At 44.4% G+C, this 12,472-nt stretch overlaps 2 protein-coding genes across 10 annotated transcripts in view; one reads left to right on the forward strand and one right to left on the reverse strand.

Moving 5' to 3' along the window:
* Nucleotides 1–5,652: 5,652 nt before the first annotated feature.
* Nucleotides 5,653–8,728, reverse strand: LOC141408347 (uncharacterized). 6 transcript variants are annotated; one of them, XR_012422393.1, is made up of 4 exons: nucleotides 8,118–8,332; nucleotides 7,344–7,418; nucleotides 6,851–6,924; nucleotides 5,653–6,527 (listed from the first exon to the last, which is right to left on the reverse strand). XR_012422393.1 is itself a non-coding variant. In XM_074011837.1 (4 exons), the coding sequence occupies exons 1-4, from the start codon at nucleotides 8,706–8,708 to the stop codon at nucleotides 6,407–6,409; spliced, it is 339 nt and encodes a 112-aa protein (XP_073867938.1). In that variant the 5' UTR covers nucleotides 8,709–8,728; the 3' UTR covers nucleotides 5,653–6,406. The 6 variants fall into 6 exon arrangements, 1 of the variants encoding a protein (XP_073867938.1); XR_012422395.1 differs by lacking the exon at nucleotides 8,118–8,332 and adding an exon at nucleotides 7,683–8,062; XM_074011837.1 differs by lacking the exon at nucleotides 8,118–8,332 and adding an exon at nucleotides 8,640–8,728.
* Nucleotides 7,307–12,472, forward strand: part of FBXO11 (F-box protein 11) — a 102,032-nt gene continuing 96,866 nt past the window's right edge. For 2 of the 4 annotated variants that reach the window (XM_005575941.4, XM_045369365.3), the window contains exon 1: nucleotides 7,307–8,359. In XM_005575941.4, coding sequence (XP_005575998.1) covers nucleotides 8,131–8,359 — 229 coding nt within the window. In that variant the 5' untranslated portion in view covers nucleotides 7,307–8,130. Of the gene's footprint in view, nucleotides 8,360–8,420; nucleotides 8,733–12,472 lie in introns of those variants that run through there. The other 2 variants (XM_045369366.3, XM_074011836.1) reach the window with 2 other exon arrangements.

Here is a 12,472-nt window from a genome sequence, read left to right on the forward strand (position 1 = left end):
GCCTTTCAATGTCATGATCCCTTTCTCTAGTGAACTGTCCCCAGTGTCTCTGACCAGACTAGTCACTTCTTCCATGTGGAGGATTTAATAAGAGGGTAGATAGAGGGGCAGAAGCCTAGGTGGGCGTTTCCTTCTTTATGAGCTCTGGCAGAAATGCAGGGAGAAAAGCTGAATACCCACCAGCCCCCCACTCTCCAGGCCCTCTTATTCTGTCTTTAACAAATGCACTAAATAATCAAACCTTGTTCAACTAAGTCTGTCCAACTAGGAGAGATTAGCAGTTCCCTCAGTTATTACCAATGCTCCACTGTAACTTCCTGGGACCAATGAGATGCACAGTTAAGCTGTTCTTCCCAAGATTTTCTTATGGGTCAGGATAGGTCATTAATCAACTTAACTTCAAGACCATACTGCATCCTAGGCCAAATATTCACTCCCCAGTCTATTTTCCATCAGAAATTATGTCATCATATTGTCCAAAATTGGTCAACAGAGATTACTTTTGAAAGTCCAAATAAAACAACAGAGTGGCTGAAAATGGAACAATGTGAAGCCCTCCCCATTATTAAATTCCCAGGGAAATTCAAGTCCAAAATGAATTCCTCTTCCTATTGTCAACTGAACTCCAAAGACCTTAAAAGCTCAAGATACTCTTCTCTCTATTTTTCTGACCTTTTCAGTACCTGTCAGAGGGCTCTCCCTCAAAGGCCTTGGGGTTCAGAGTCTTTTAGCAGCCACTGCATCTTCTTCCATTACAATGGGTGTAGCACCTTTAGTACCTTCAAAATTGAAGTAATCCGCCCACATGTCTCATGTCTCAAAAATGTAGAAGCAGATGTGACTCCTGTAGTAACAGCATTGTACAAACAAAATGATGTTCCTAGAACCCAGTGTTTAAACCCTTGTTGCTGTGGCCTATCAAAGACTTCAGTAGGCTTAGTGTTCTCTTGGGTAGGAAGAATAATGTAGAGGAAGCAAAAATGAAGAGAGAACATCTTCTCGTTTTCCTTATTGCCAGGATGCCTTTTAGAACATGTCCATTTTCTAACTGCTACATGTGAATTTAAATTTAGTTGGGATAAATTTCTCATCAAGAGGTTAATTGTGACACTATGTTTTCAATAAGGACATAGCTGACTTCCTATAAAACATGTTCATCCTTTCCCCAAAAGCCCCATTTTTTTCTAGGGACCTATATCCCCTCCATCAAGTTCACCCCATCTGAAGCTACAAGAGCAAGTCAGATTGGTCTAAGAATGATCCCCCTCACCCTTGCCAGAGGTTAATTCAAGGATGGGAATAGGGCCTAGTTAGTTACAAAGAGATTTGAGGAGGTTTTCAGTGGTAGCATCTCCAATGTCTGTAACTTATCCAAGTCTTCCTCTTTTTCTCAGTATCCTTTCCATGTTTTGAATATTTCTATTTCCATTTCCCTTTTGAGTCAGGATCATAGTGGGGTCTAATGTTTCCTCTGACATGTGCTGTCCCCATAAAGTCCCACTTCCTTTAGCTTTCAGATTCTCCAGCCCTTGAGTTACTTGTGCTGCCTCGTGCATTACTTTCTGCCATTTCTTTCTCTACTGCTGACTCCTGTTCCATTTCTCTCTATCATTCACTACTCCTTTCAAGGAGGCCCAGATGAGTTTTTAAATTTTAACCTGCTACTTAAGTGAATCCAATTATTCATCTAGCACAGGTAACTTTCAACTGTTACCTTTTTGTCTTTTTTCCCCCAGGCCTATGCATTGGTTTTCTTACCTACTCCATAGATTCTTGAGAATCTCCCATTAAAACAAACAAAAAAAAAAATCTGCATCTACCACAAGATCCTCAGCTAAAATACTGAGTGGAGAAATCCTGCACAAGAGGTCTCCTCCCATCGGTTTCAACCCATGTCTAATCACTACCTATTGTTGTTCTGCCTCTTTCCTTTGGTGGTATCTTTCTTCTGTTTTTTTAGGTTTTTCTAATGCTGTTCATTTTCTAGTCGTTTTTTCTTATAACAAAAGCATACCTGACCAGGCATGGTGGCTCACTCCTGTAACCCCAGCACTTTGGGAGGTTGACGTGGGTGGATCACTTGAGACCAGGAGTTTGAGACCAGCCTGGCCAACATGGGGAAATCCTGTCACCAATAAAAATACAAAAATTAACTGGATGTGGTGGCACGCACCTGTAATCCCAGCTACTCAGGAGGCAGAGGTTGCAGTGAGCCAAGATCGTGTCACTGCACTGCAGCCTGGGTGACAGAGTGAGACTCGGTCTCAAAAAAAATAATTAAATTAAATTTAAAAATTAGCCGGGTATGGTGGCATGCGCCTGTATTCCTGACTACTCAGGAGGCTGAGGCAGGAGTATCACTTGAACCCAGGAGGTAGAGGCTGCAGTGAGCTGAAATCGCACCACTGCACTCCAGCCTGGGTGACACAGCAAGACTCCCTTTCAAAAAACAAAAAAAGCATATCTGCTTCCCCACATACAATGTCCATGTAATCTAAAAATTCATTAAGACTTGGGAGATTGCAGTGAGCCAAGATCGCGCCACTGCACTCCGGCCTGGGTAACACAGTGAGACTTTGTTTAAAAAAAAAAAAAAATCATCAAAGCCTGAAATAACACCACCACCACCAACAGTAACAATAATGGCCAGCAGTTTACTGAGTCCTGACTATGCACCAAACACTGTTCTAAGTACTTTATAGGTATTAATTTGCTTGATCCTCACAGCAATCCCACAAAATGAGGACTATTATCACCTCTGTTTTACAGATGCAGAAATAAGCACAGATAGGTTAAGGAATTTGCCCAAGGTAAGTAGCAAAGCTCCCTGTTGGTTTTCCACTTTCACATCTGCCCAAACTTCTATCACCTACCAATCCTTCCCTAATATAACATGCTTTTATTGTTTTGGCCTACTCTTCTCTCAACACTTAGAAATTGGTTCTGCTCTTAAAAACCAAAAATAAAGATTTACCACTGTCTATCACAGTCCATCCTAACACTTGAACATAATTAATTTCTTTTAATAGTGCTCTGTCTGTATTATTTCACAGGGAAAGGTATTAAAGTTAGATTCCATAATTCTTCAAAGATAACTTCTGGGTTCATTGGATTGTGTGCTTACCAGGTTTTCCCACATATACATTAAATTTAAATCCTTAGTTCCGAGTTAATTTTCACTACCTAACTGATAAAAAATTATCTGGGCATGTACTGAAGAATAAATTTTTGCAGCTTAGTGAGATAAGTCATTCATACTCTAACAAGAATATTTTAAACAGAGCTGGTTATTCCTGCAGGGAAACCATATTCAGATCAAACTAATTTATTAAATGACATAAAAGGAGTGAGCAGTTTTGAGGTGTCTTATGTAACTAAGTGCTGATGGCTTGGGACTAGATGATAGAATGACAGAGGAAAGGAAAGCTGAATCTTTGAAATGGTAAAATTGTAATTTAAGAATCACAGTAAATATCACCTGCCAGGTATTGAAATGATTAAAGAGCTTATTTTTTCCACACTGCTATTGTGATAGGTTTTATAAACAAATAATTTTAAGTACACCAACCTTTTAAGCACCAGTAATTAGCTGAGAAAAACAAACACAAATGTTCTTGAAGAGAGAGCAAACCCTGAGGGAGTTCAGTCCTCTGAAATTATGCTAAGTATTACTGAAATAATTCTAGGTGGCTCCCACCCCCAAAAGAAATCCCTTTAAATTTTTCTCCTGTTTTCTAACATATATACCTTTTATGAAAGCTAGTTGACAGAATGATTTACTAATATAGGTGGATCTGCCTATGGATAAAACCTTCCAGGATATTTTGGGTTCTCACCAGAACTCAAAATTATTGTCTACAATGCTTCTGAATGGAAAGGGCCCTGCATTGGCAGACAGTGGCTTTGCTACCAAATAGTTAAGGTTTTGTCACCTCCCTTCTTTGGAGTTTAGTTTCCTAGTCTATTGAATACAGAAATGAGATTTAATGATCTCCAAGGTCAGTCCTAACAACTCTCAAGTTCCACAACTGAGTTGAGTTTGAACACTTTTGCACAAAGATGACTTTAACATTTAATCCCAAGAAATAAACTAAACATATGTAGAAACCAGTGATGTGGGGATAGGATAAGATTTTTTAATATCTCCCAATAGATGTTCCATTATTGTTAAACTGGGTTCTCTCTTGAGCACTTCATCAGCCATCACAGCTCCAAGAAAGGGAGAAGAAATGCCAAATCTCAAAAATGAAGAAGATACACTACATAAGGAAAGTTCCTGACATACAGGAAGGAGAAAAATCCATTCCTTAAAACCCTGAGGGATGATGGAAAGAAGAAAAGGGTACAAGGAAGAGGTAATCAGACCCAGTGTGCTTACTTTCCATCCCCTCTCAGGGTGGAAACTAGAATTGAAGGTATGTAGTTCACATATGCGCAGAGACATAGGGAAATCCGAGAAAGTTGGGAGATAGTGGATTGCTTCCCTGGACATGTCTGTGAAACACCAAGACCTCTAGGAGTTCTACTTTCAGCCTGCCAGTATGTTCAATATAACATAGGCAGAAAAATGCAACATTGTTGGACAGTGGCTCAACAACTAATAAGCCCAAAGCCAGGCTCCTGGCTCATCAAGGCCTACATGTGGTATTCGGGGAATCTAGAAGTACCCATGTGTCTCAGTGAGAACCACAAGGATCAAGGGACCTGTGGAGACTTGGGGTCAGTACAAAGAGGTTATAGTGTATAGGGCACATGGCTCACGTATGGATTTCAGCAAAAGAAATCAGCCTCAAAAGTACAGAAATGACCAGTTTTATCAGTAATAAATGATAAATGACAGTGGCTGCCATCAGACAATACCAGCCACTCCATGCCAGAAGACAACATAAGGACTGGCATTAGTGGCTTAGATGCCCTTGTAAACCTCCCTATCCCTCAGGGATGCTACCACCCTACCAGTTACTGTGTGAATTTGAAAAAGGTGCTCCCTTTCTCAAGACACTTTACTACCATCTACCAGGAAATTGTCATAATATACCAATTTTGCTAAAACAAGGCATTTTACTGCCATATGTCAGAGAACTGTTGCAATTAACTTAGAAATCTAGGGTAGGCCAGGCGCGGTGGCTCAAGCCTGTAATCCCAGCACTTTGGGAGGTCGAGATGGGCGGTTCACGAGGTCAGGAGATCGAGACCATCCTGGCTAACACAGTGAAACCCCATCTCTACTAAAAAAATAAAGAAACTAGCCGGGCGAGGTGGCGGGCGCCTGTAGTCCCAGCTACTCGGGAGGCTGAGGCAGGAGAATGGCATAAACCCGGGAGGTGGAGCTTGCAGTGAGCCAAGATCCGGCCACTGCACTCCAGCCTGGGCGACAGAGCCAGACTCCGTCTCAAAAAAAAAAAAAAAAAAATCTAGGGTATGTAAAAGATACCCCTTATACCACATACAACTCTAAACCCTGCCCCCCGCCATTAATATATTGAAAGGAGAGTTGGCGAAATAAAAGGTGAAAGCAGTTATGTTTTTTTAAAAATTGAGGTGATGTGGGCACTTGAAGTTAAAATTACAGAAAATAAACAAGCTACATTTTCTTTACATCTGAATTATTGTAAGTAAACTTTCAACTCTGCCACACCAAAATACAAACTCTTTATGCCCAATATTTTCCTTTTATTAGTATTTCCCATAACACCTTACATACATATTAATGCACACACAGAAGGAGCCAATAAGTACTTGTTAAATAAAAAAGGAAATTTTTAGAAAAATCAGAAATGATGGACACACTTATAGTATAATGTAATTTTCCTGTACTTTTACTTTTCCCCTATGTTTATTTGAACAAACCTAAAATTGTACCCATTTGCACCTAGCTAACAACCATAAAAATTTGGAGTTCTCCAGCTGTTTTGTAACAGCTGTCATCCTCAAAATATTTTTTTGAGAAACATAGATCTACGTTTCTCTATTTTTTCTGGACTATGGAGAGATCATCTCAAAATCACAGAATTCTTAAAAACTGAAAACAGGATCATGCCGTCTAAAATAAGTTCTTATTTAAACTCGGGAGGTGGGGGGGGGGTGACATCTAGAAAGGTGAAGTATTTTGCCTGTAGTCACACACCAAGTCTGGGACTCAACACAGTACAAGATACAGGCTCGCCTCTTTGCGTCTCTTCCTCCTTCCAAAATACACTTTCCTCCCTCTCAAAAGCTTTATCACGCTTTGTAGTTACTTAATTATCGATGTCAAACCTAGACAGCAACTGATGACACTCAAACCAGAGACATTGCCCAAAGTTCTGAAAACCAGAGAATCAGATAAACTGACAGTTTTACCACATCCAAAAAAATACAAAACAAAAGAGAGAAGGGGGAGAATCGAGAAAGAGTACATTTTCAGTCATCGTAACAGAAGCGAGGGAATAAAAACAAGTTTCCCTTGAAGAGAGATTATGTTGGGGGCATCAGGTATAAAGGTAATTCCTCTTGAGGGTTTTTCTTTTCCTTGTAGTTTGTGGGACCTGAAAAAAAATTTAAAAAGTAAATCACATAAACAATCACAACATCAACTCATTTACTTCTCTCCTCTCACATATTAGTTTCCCACACATTGTACACACTTCTTCAGAGAACAAATCAAACTGGCCAAAAGTCAAAGCTTTTTCAAGGTTTAGATGATCTACGATTAAGCACCGACTCCAAACTTCGGTTACCAAGCCCAAAGCTCGGAGAAGGAAATCTCCAGGGTTTGCAAATACCCTCAGCTTCGCTAAAGGGCACGAAATCTCTAGCGCTCCCTACAGCTCAGATTTTGAACCCACCTACCACAGAAAACCCGAGTTACCAAAGATTGGCTCCCTCGTTCCACTTTTTTTTCAGCTCAACAAAATTGGGTGAAGGCTGGGGTAGAGGGGGAAGCTGAAACGGCGAACCGAAGGATTAATCACTTCTCCCCATTACATCAGCAACCCCCGCCCTTTCCTCCGAGCACCTCCTCTCCCAGAATCGTCGCTACGCACTGGCGCTCTCTTCGCCCACCCCCTGCTCTATTATTTGCCCTGATACCTCCCATTATCACCCGCCCCACCACACTCCCCCTTTCCTCTTTCCCCCTCCTAGGCGGGGGAGGGAGGAAACCCGAGAGAGGAAACGGGGCGTTGAAGGAACTTCGCGATAAGAGCGGAGGCCCCATTGGCCGGAAGGTTGTACGGGAGCCTTAGATTGGCCGCCTGGACGGATTCCCCGCCCCTCTTCTCCCCGCCCATTCACCCCTCCCCCCGCCGCCTCGCGGCCCTCCCCCGCGCCCCCGGCCAGCCCCGCGGCGGGGAGGGACCCACTGGGCGAGTGGAGGCTCCGGCGGTGTCAATGGCTCCTCCTGCCACGGAGCAGCAGCAGAAGCAGCGGCGACAGGGCTGAGGAGGAGGAGGAGAAAAGGTTCCTTTAAGGAGGAGGAACGACGACGCCTCTTTTTCTCCCTATCTCCTCCCTTCACACTCATTTCCCCTTCGCCGAGGAGAGAAGGGGGGGAGGAGAGAGAAGAGGCCGAAGAAAGAGAAAAATTCCTCACAGAAATCTCTTTCAGGGGGTGTGGGGGGGAGGAAGAGGGAAAAAAAAAGAGCCGGGCGCCCCCTGCTCCCTCCCTCCCTTCTCTCCCTCTCTTCTTCTCCCTTCCTCACCCGCCCGCCCACTCCCCCCGCTGCCGGAGACGCCGCTCGCGAGTCGGCGGGACCGGGATCTGTCTCCTCAGCCGCCGCCGCCGCCGCCGCCGCCGCCGCCGCGCTTCGCCTCGGGATCCCCAAGCGGCGGACGCCCTTTCTTTCTTTCTCTCGCTCTGCCCGTCTTTCTGCCTTCGTCCCTCGCGGCCGCCCCGCCCGGCGGCCTCGGCCTTCCCCGTGCGTCAGGCCCGCCCGGCCGGCCTCCCTCGGTCTCCGTCTGTGTACCCAGGCCTTTCTCCGGACTCGGGGTCCCGCTCGCCCCCTCCGCCTTCAGCGTCTCCCCTTCCCCTCGCCCCTTCTCCTTCCTCCTCCCTCTCCCACTCTCCCCACCCCCTTCTCCTGCCCCGAAGCTCGCTGTGCGTGTGCGTGTGTGTGTCCCTCCGCCAACGCCGCCACCTCAGCCCGGCAAATGAACTCCGTCCGAGCCGCCAACCGGAGACCCAGGCGAGTGTCGCGGCCGCGCCCGGTGCAGCAACAGCAGCAGCAGCCCCCGCAGCAGCCGCCGCCGCAGCCACCCCAGCAGCAGCAGCCGCCCCAGCAGCAGCCTCCGCCGCCGCCACAGCAGCAGCAGCAGCCTCCGCCGCCGCCACCGCCGCCTCCGCCGCTGCCTCAGGAGCGGAACAACGTCGGCGAGCGGGGTAAGGCCGGGCTCCCTCCCAGCCGCCAGCCGGCCGGGGCACCGCGGGAAGGGAGGCAGGGGCGGGCGGGGGCGGCCTGCGCGCCCTAGGGGTGGGAGACCCAAGCTGAGCGGAGGCGGGTCCCCCGGTGCCGCAGTGTCAGCCGGGGCCGGGCCGGCAGGAAAAGCCGCGGCTTCCCTACTCGCCCGGGCTCTCGCTCAGGCCGCGCTTTGTTTGGTTTCGGGGGCTCGGCACCCTCCACCCCCACCCATCCCTTTGGCTTCTCGGCTCGCTCACGGACCCCGCGGAAGTCTGTTGGCCGGGGGGGAAGGCGAGCGGCGTGATTTCTCTCTTTTCTGCTGCCTTCCATGGTTTAGTCTGTCTCTTTCTAATGGTAGGTTGGGGGGAGCAACTGGGAGCACTCGGGCGGTGGGGTTGGCTGGGGAACTTGTTTTCCCCCATTTTTCTGTGTTAGCCTACCCCTTCCTGGGGAGGAGCGGGAGAGGGGAATCGGGGTGGTCTGTGGTGTTGGCCGGGGAACTTGTTTCCCCCGCCCCCCCGTCCCTGGTCACGGGGTAGGGGGAGCAGCGACTCCTCTCCCAAGCCCACAATGTTTGCTGCGCAGTTTGCCTTTAGTTACAGAACCCCTGGGAAGGACCCGTTAAATCAAGACCTTTAAATAAATAAATATAGAATCCATCGGCCATTTCCAGCCCCCTCCCTCGTGTGCAGTGCAGTTACCCTTCCGCTCTATCGACACCCCCTTGCCTGTCCTCCCCTAGCGACCCCCCATGCCGCGGTGCTGCTCTCCGTCTCCTAGTGGGGTTTGAACGCCCCTTCCTTAGAACTGGCCCCTTGGGATATTGTGTGTGTGTGCGTGTGTGTGTGCGCGCGCGCGCGCGCATGTGTGTGTGTTGTGTCCAAGGCCTAGTGAAATGTGTCATTTGGACCCAACTGTGCAGCACTGTCTGGTAACCACCATTGTCTGAGGGCTGAGGCTCCCCGGGATTGAAATCCTGCTTTAGCAAAAATAATGTTCAGTTCTACTTGGATGATATGGTTATTTTGGGAGGTTTATGAGGTGGGGTGTTGCACCTTGGTCTCCAAACAACCATTCTCTTTATTAATTAGCTGTTCGCAGTAGTGGTGGAGGTCAGAACCGTATTTATGTGTACGGTTGTTGTTTTAAGGAGGAGAATTGTTAGGAGACATTTTGCGTGTTTTAGTTGGTGGATTAAGGTTAATTTTACATGCGTTGGTTGTCACACCTCCATTGATTAAAGAGATTGAGATTAAATGTTTTTTTAAGTTAGACATTATTTCCTTAAAAACGGTTTCATTGTTGTACTTGATCAAAATATTTAACAAATTGAGGAGGGAGGTGTTAATCGGAAAATAGTTTAAAAGGCTTTCTCACCAGTGTTAAAGATAGTCTTAGAGAAAGCAGTTTGCTATATGTTGCTTGAAAGAATGTGATGTTTCAAGACAGAGATCTTGTGCAACATAACTGGCAAATGTGTTTTGTTTCTTTGATACATTTGCCATTTTGGGGGTAAATTTTAAAAATCTGTAGTCTCGTTATTTCCTTTCACGTATGTATATCAGTGTGTTTCTGATGTTCCATTCAAATCATGTTCGTCTTCTTCCAGAATTGGCGCTATATGTAGTACAGTTGACAAATATTTTTGAGAAAATAGTGACACTCGTTTGAAATTCTAGCATTTAATATTAAGGATTCCATTGCTACAGTAAGCTTTTTCAAGATGCGGTTAATAATATTAGCATTGGATCAAAACGTGTCAGGCAAACTTATTTTAGTCCCATTGTGTATTTTAAAATGTTTACTGTGAATTTTCATTTCAAGATTTGTGTGTAATTTCGAACTTAATTGATGTAATTTTCTTTTGAACACTTTTATTCATATGTTCAAAATTATTAGCTACTGAGGTCTATTTCCATTTCTATTTGAAGTAAAGTGACTTGGTTGTCGGCGGTCACATGCCAGAGTGTCAGTTTTCTTCTCACTGATGTCCATAAACTGTCAAAAATATTCTTGAATCCAAATTTCAGATGTACCCAACCAAATGGTAAATGAAATTCACTGTAGAATTGTTGCTTCTCTGCAGCTAGTAGAAACCGTTCTGGAGATTCTGTGTTGGCACAGAGGGGAAAAGAACTTTAGGGAAAATAGTATGAGTCTTAAAGAGGGCACATAAATAGCCTTAAAATGAATACATTAAGTTGCATTCGTAAACTAAAATAATAAAGATGTTGCCAGCCACATGTAAAAATATGTTATTCTTTGAAAAACTGACATTTTAATTACATTTTTTTAAATGTCCGATTCATATAATGAAGAGAAGTTAGCTAAGAATACTCTATTTCGAAAGTTTTATGGAGTAGGCAAAGTGTCACTTTGTAGTTTGGAAAGAAAGGAGGGATTTTGTTGTTGCTAGTTTAAGAATATGCGGGTTTAATTATTACAAGATAATTAAAGAACTAAAGCTAAGAGTGTATGTGTGGTATTTTTGTTATTATTTGTTTTTTTACCTTTTACTAACTCTTAATGGATACGTAACGTTTGCTTTAGGATCTTGGATAGAGTTACTTAATAGTGGATCAGACAACTTTCCAGATAGGGAATCAAAATGAGACTCACTGTTTTAAGACAAACTAGTTCAGACTGTATATAAAATCATTTTGTTTTACATAAAGATGCATCTTAGGTTCTTTAGTGGTAATAAAATAGTTACAGTATAATATGTTTTCAGGCAAAAAGTCTGTCAGAGTGGTCTTTAGCTGCTTCTTTGCCCACAGGTTAATTGGTATAAAAACTTCTTTGACACTGCTTTTAAATATATTTACATAACACACGTGTGTATATGTGTATGTGTGTGTGTATATTTGTGTATATATGTGTTTGTGCATACATTATGTGTGTGTGTGTCTATACGCTTTGTCTTATCTATAATGGCCAGTGTTTGAAGAAGAAAAAAACTAGACCCTATAGATTAAAATCTTAGGATTTTTCAAAGCTTTCCATGAGGGAGCATTTCTTACATCCCATGTAAGGAAATATTGGCCTGGATATTTCATGGAATGTTGTTTTCACTCATTATCTGAAATGATCAGCTATCCTAAGACTAAATACTAGCCTCATCATTAGCTTTTTTAATTTCTTAAATTCCTGAGATTGGGATTTCATGTACCACATTAAGCTAGTAGAATTGTGTTTTACAGGCCCGGAGCAGTGGCTCACGCCTGTAATCCCAGCAACTGGGAGGTTGAGGCAGGCGAATCACGAGGTTAGGAATTCAAGACCAGGCTGGCCAACATAGTGAAACCTCGTCTTTACTAAAAATACAAAAATGAGCCGGGCATGGTGGCACACGCCTGTAATCCCAGCTACTCAGGAGGCTGAGGCAGGAGAATCGCTTGAACCTGGGAGGCTGAGGTTGCAGTGAGCTGAGATCACACCATTGCACTCCAGCCCAGGTGACAGTGCGAGATTCTCTCTCTCTCACACACACACACACACACACACACACACACACACACACACACACACAGAAAAATTATTGTATTTCACCCAGTGACATTTTGGTAATATGGTCCATGATTAAATGAAACAGTAGTGTGGGATTGGATTTTTGATATTTGTTTTGTTTTAAAATTCTAAAAGGAGTTGGCTTTTGCAACCTGTTCGGATTAATTTTATTGTCTTTATTGTAGGAATTTTGTAAAAATATTTTGTAATATTTTTAGACGTATGGGGAAAGCTTGCAAGTCTACAGAAGTGCTGTGTGTTCTCATCAGTAATTTTTAGTTGTTAAAATTAATTACTTTGGGCCAGGCGCGGTGGCTCACGCCTGTAATCCCAGCACTTTGGGAGGCTGAGGCAGGCAGATCACAAGGTCAGGAGATTGAGACCATCCTGGCTAACACAGTGAAACTCCATCTCTATTAAAAATACAAAAAATTGGCCAGGTGTGGTGGCGGCCACCTGTAGTCCCAGCTACTCAGGAGTCTGAGGCAGGAGAATGGCATGAACCCGGGAGGCGGAGCTTGCAGACAGCCGAGATCGTGCCACTGCACTCCAGCCTGGGCGACAGAGCTGGGCGACTGAGCCAGACT

Source organism: Macaca fascicularis, chromosome 13, assembly GCF_037993035.2.
Source record: "Macaca fascicularis isolate 582-1 chromosome 13, T2T-MFA8v1.1".
Classification (NCBI taxonomy): domain Eukaryota; kingdom Metazoa; phylum Chordata; class Mammalia; order Primates; family Cercopithecidae; genus Macaca; species Macaca fascicularis.

Excerpts from the sequence above, each read along its gene's own strand:
- LOC141408347 (XM_074011837.1), bottom strand. The coding sequence starts at position 8,708 with ATGGAAGGCAGCAGAAAAGAGAGAAATCACGCCGCTCGCCTTCCCCCC. Across the intron at positions 7,419-8,639 it reads GGCCAACAGACTTCCGCGGG|CCCTGTCGCCGCTGCTTCTG; the intron begins GTCCGTGAGCGA and ends CCTCCTCCTCAG. Across the intron at positions 6,925-7,343 it reads CCGGAGCCTCCACTCGCCCA|CTTCCCCCTCTACCCCAGCC; the intron begins GTGGGTCCCTCC and ends TCGCCGTTTCAG.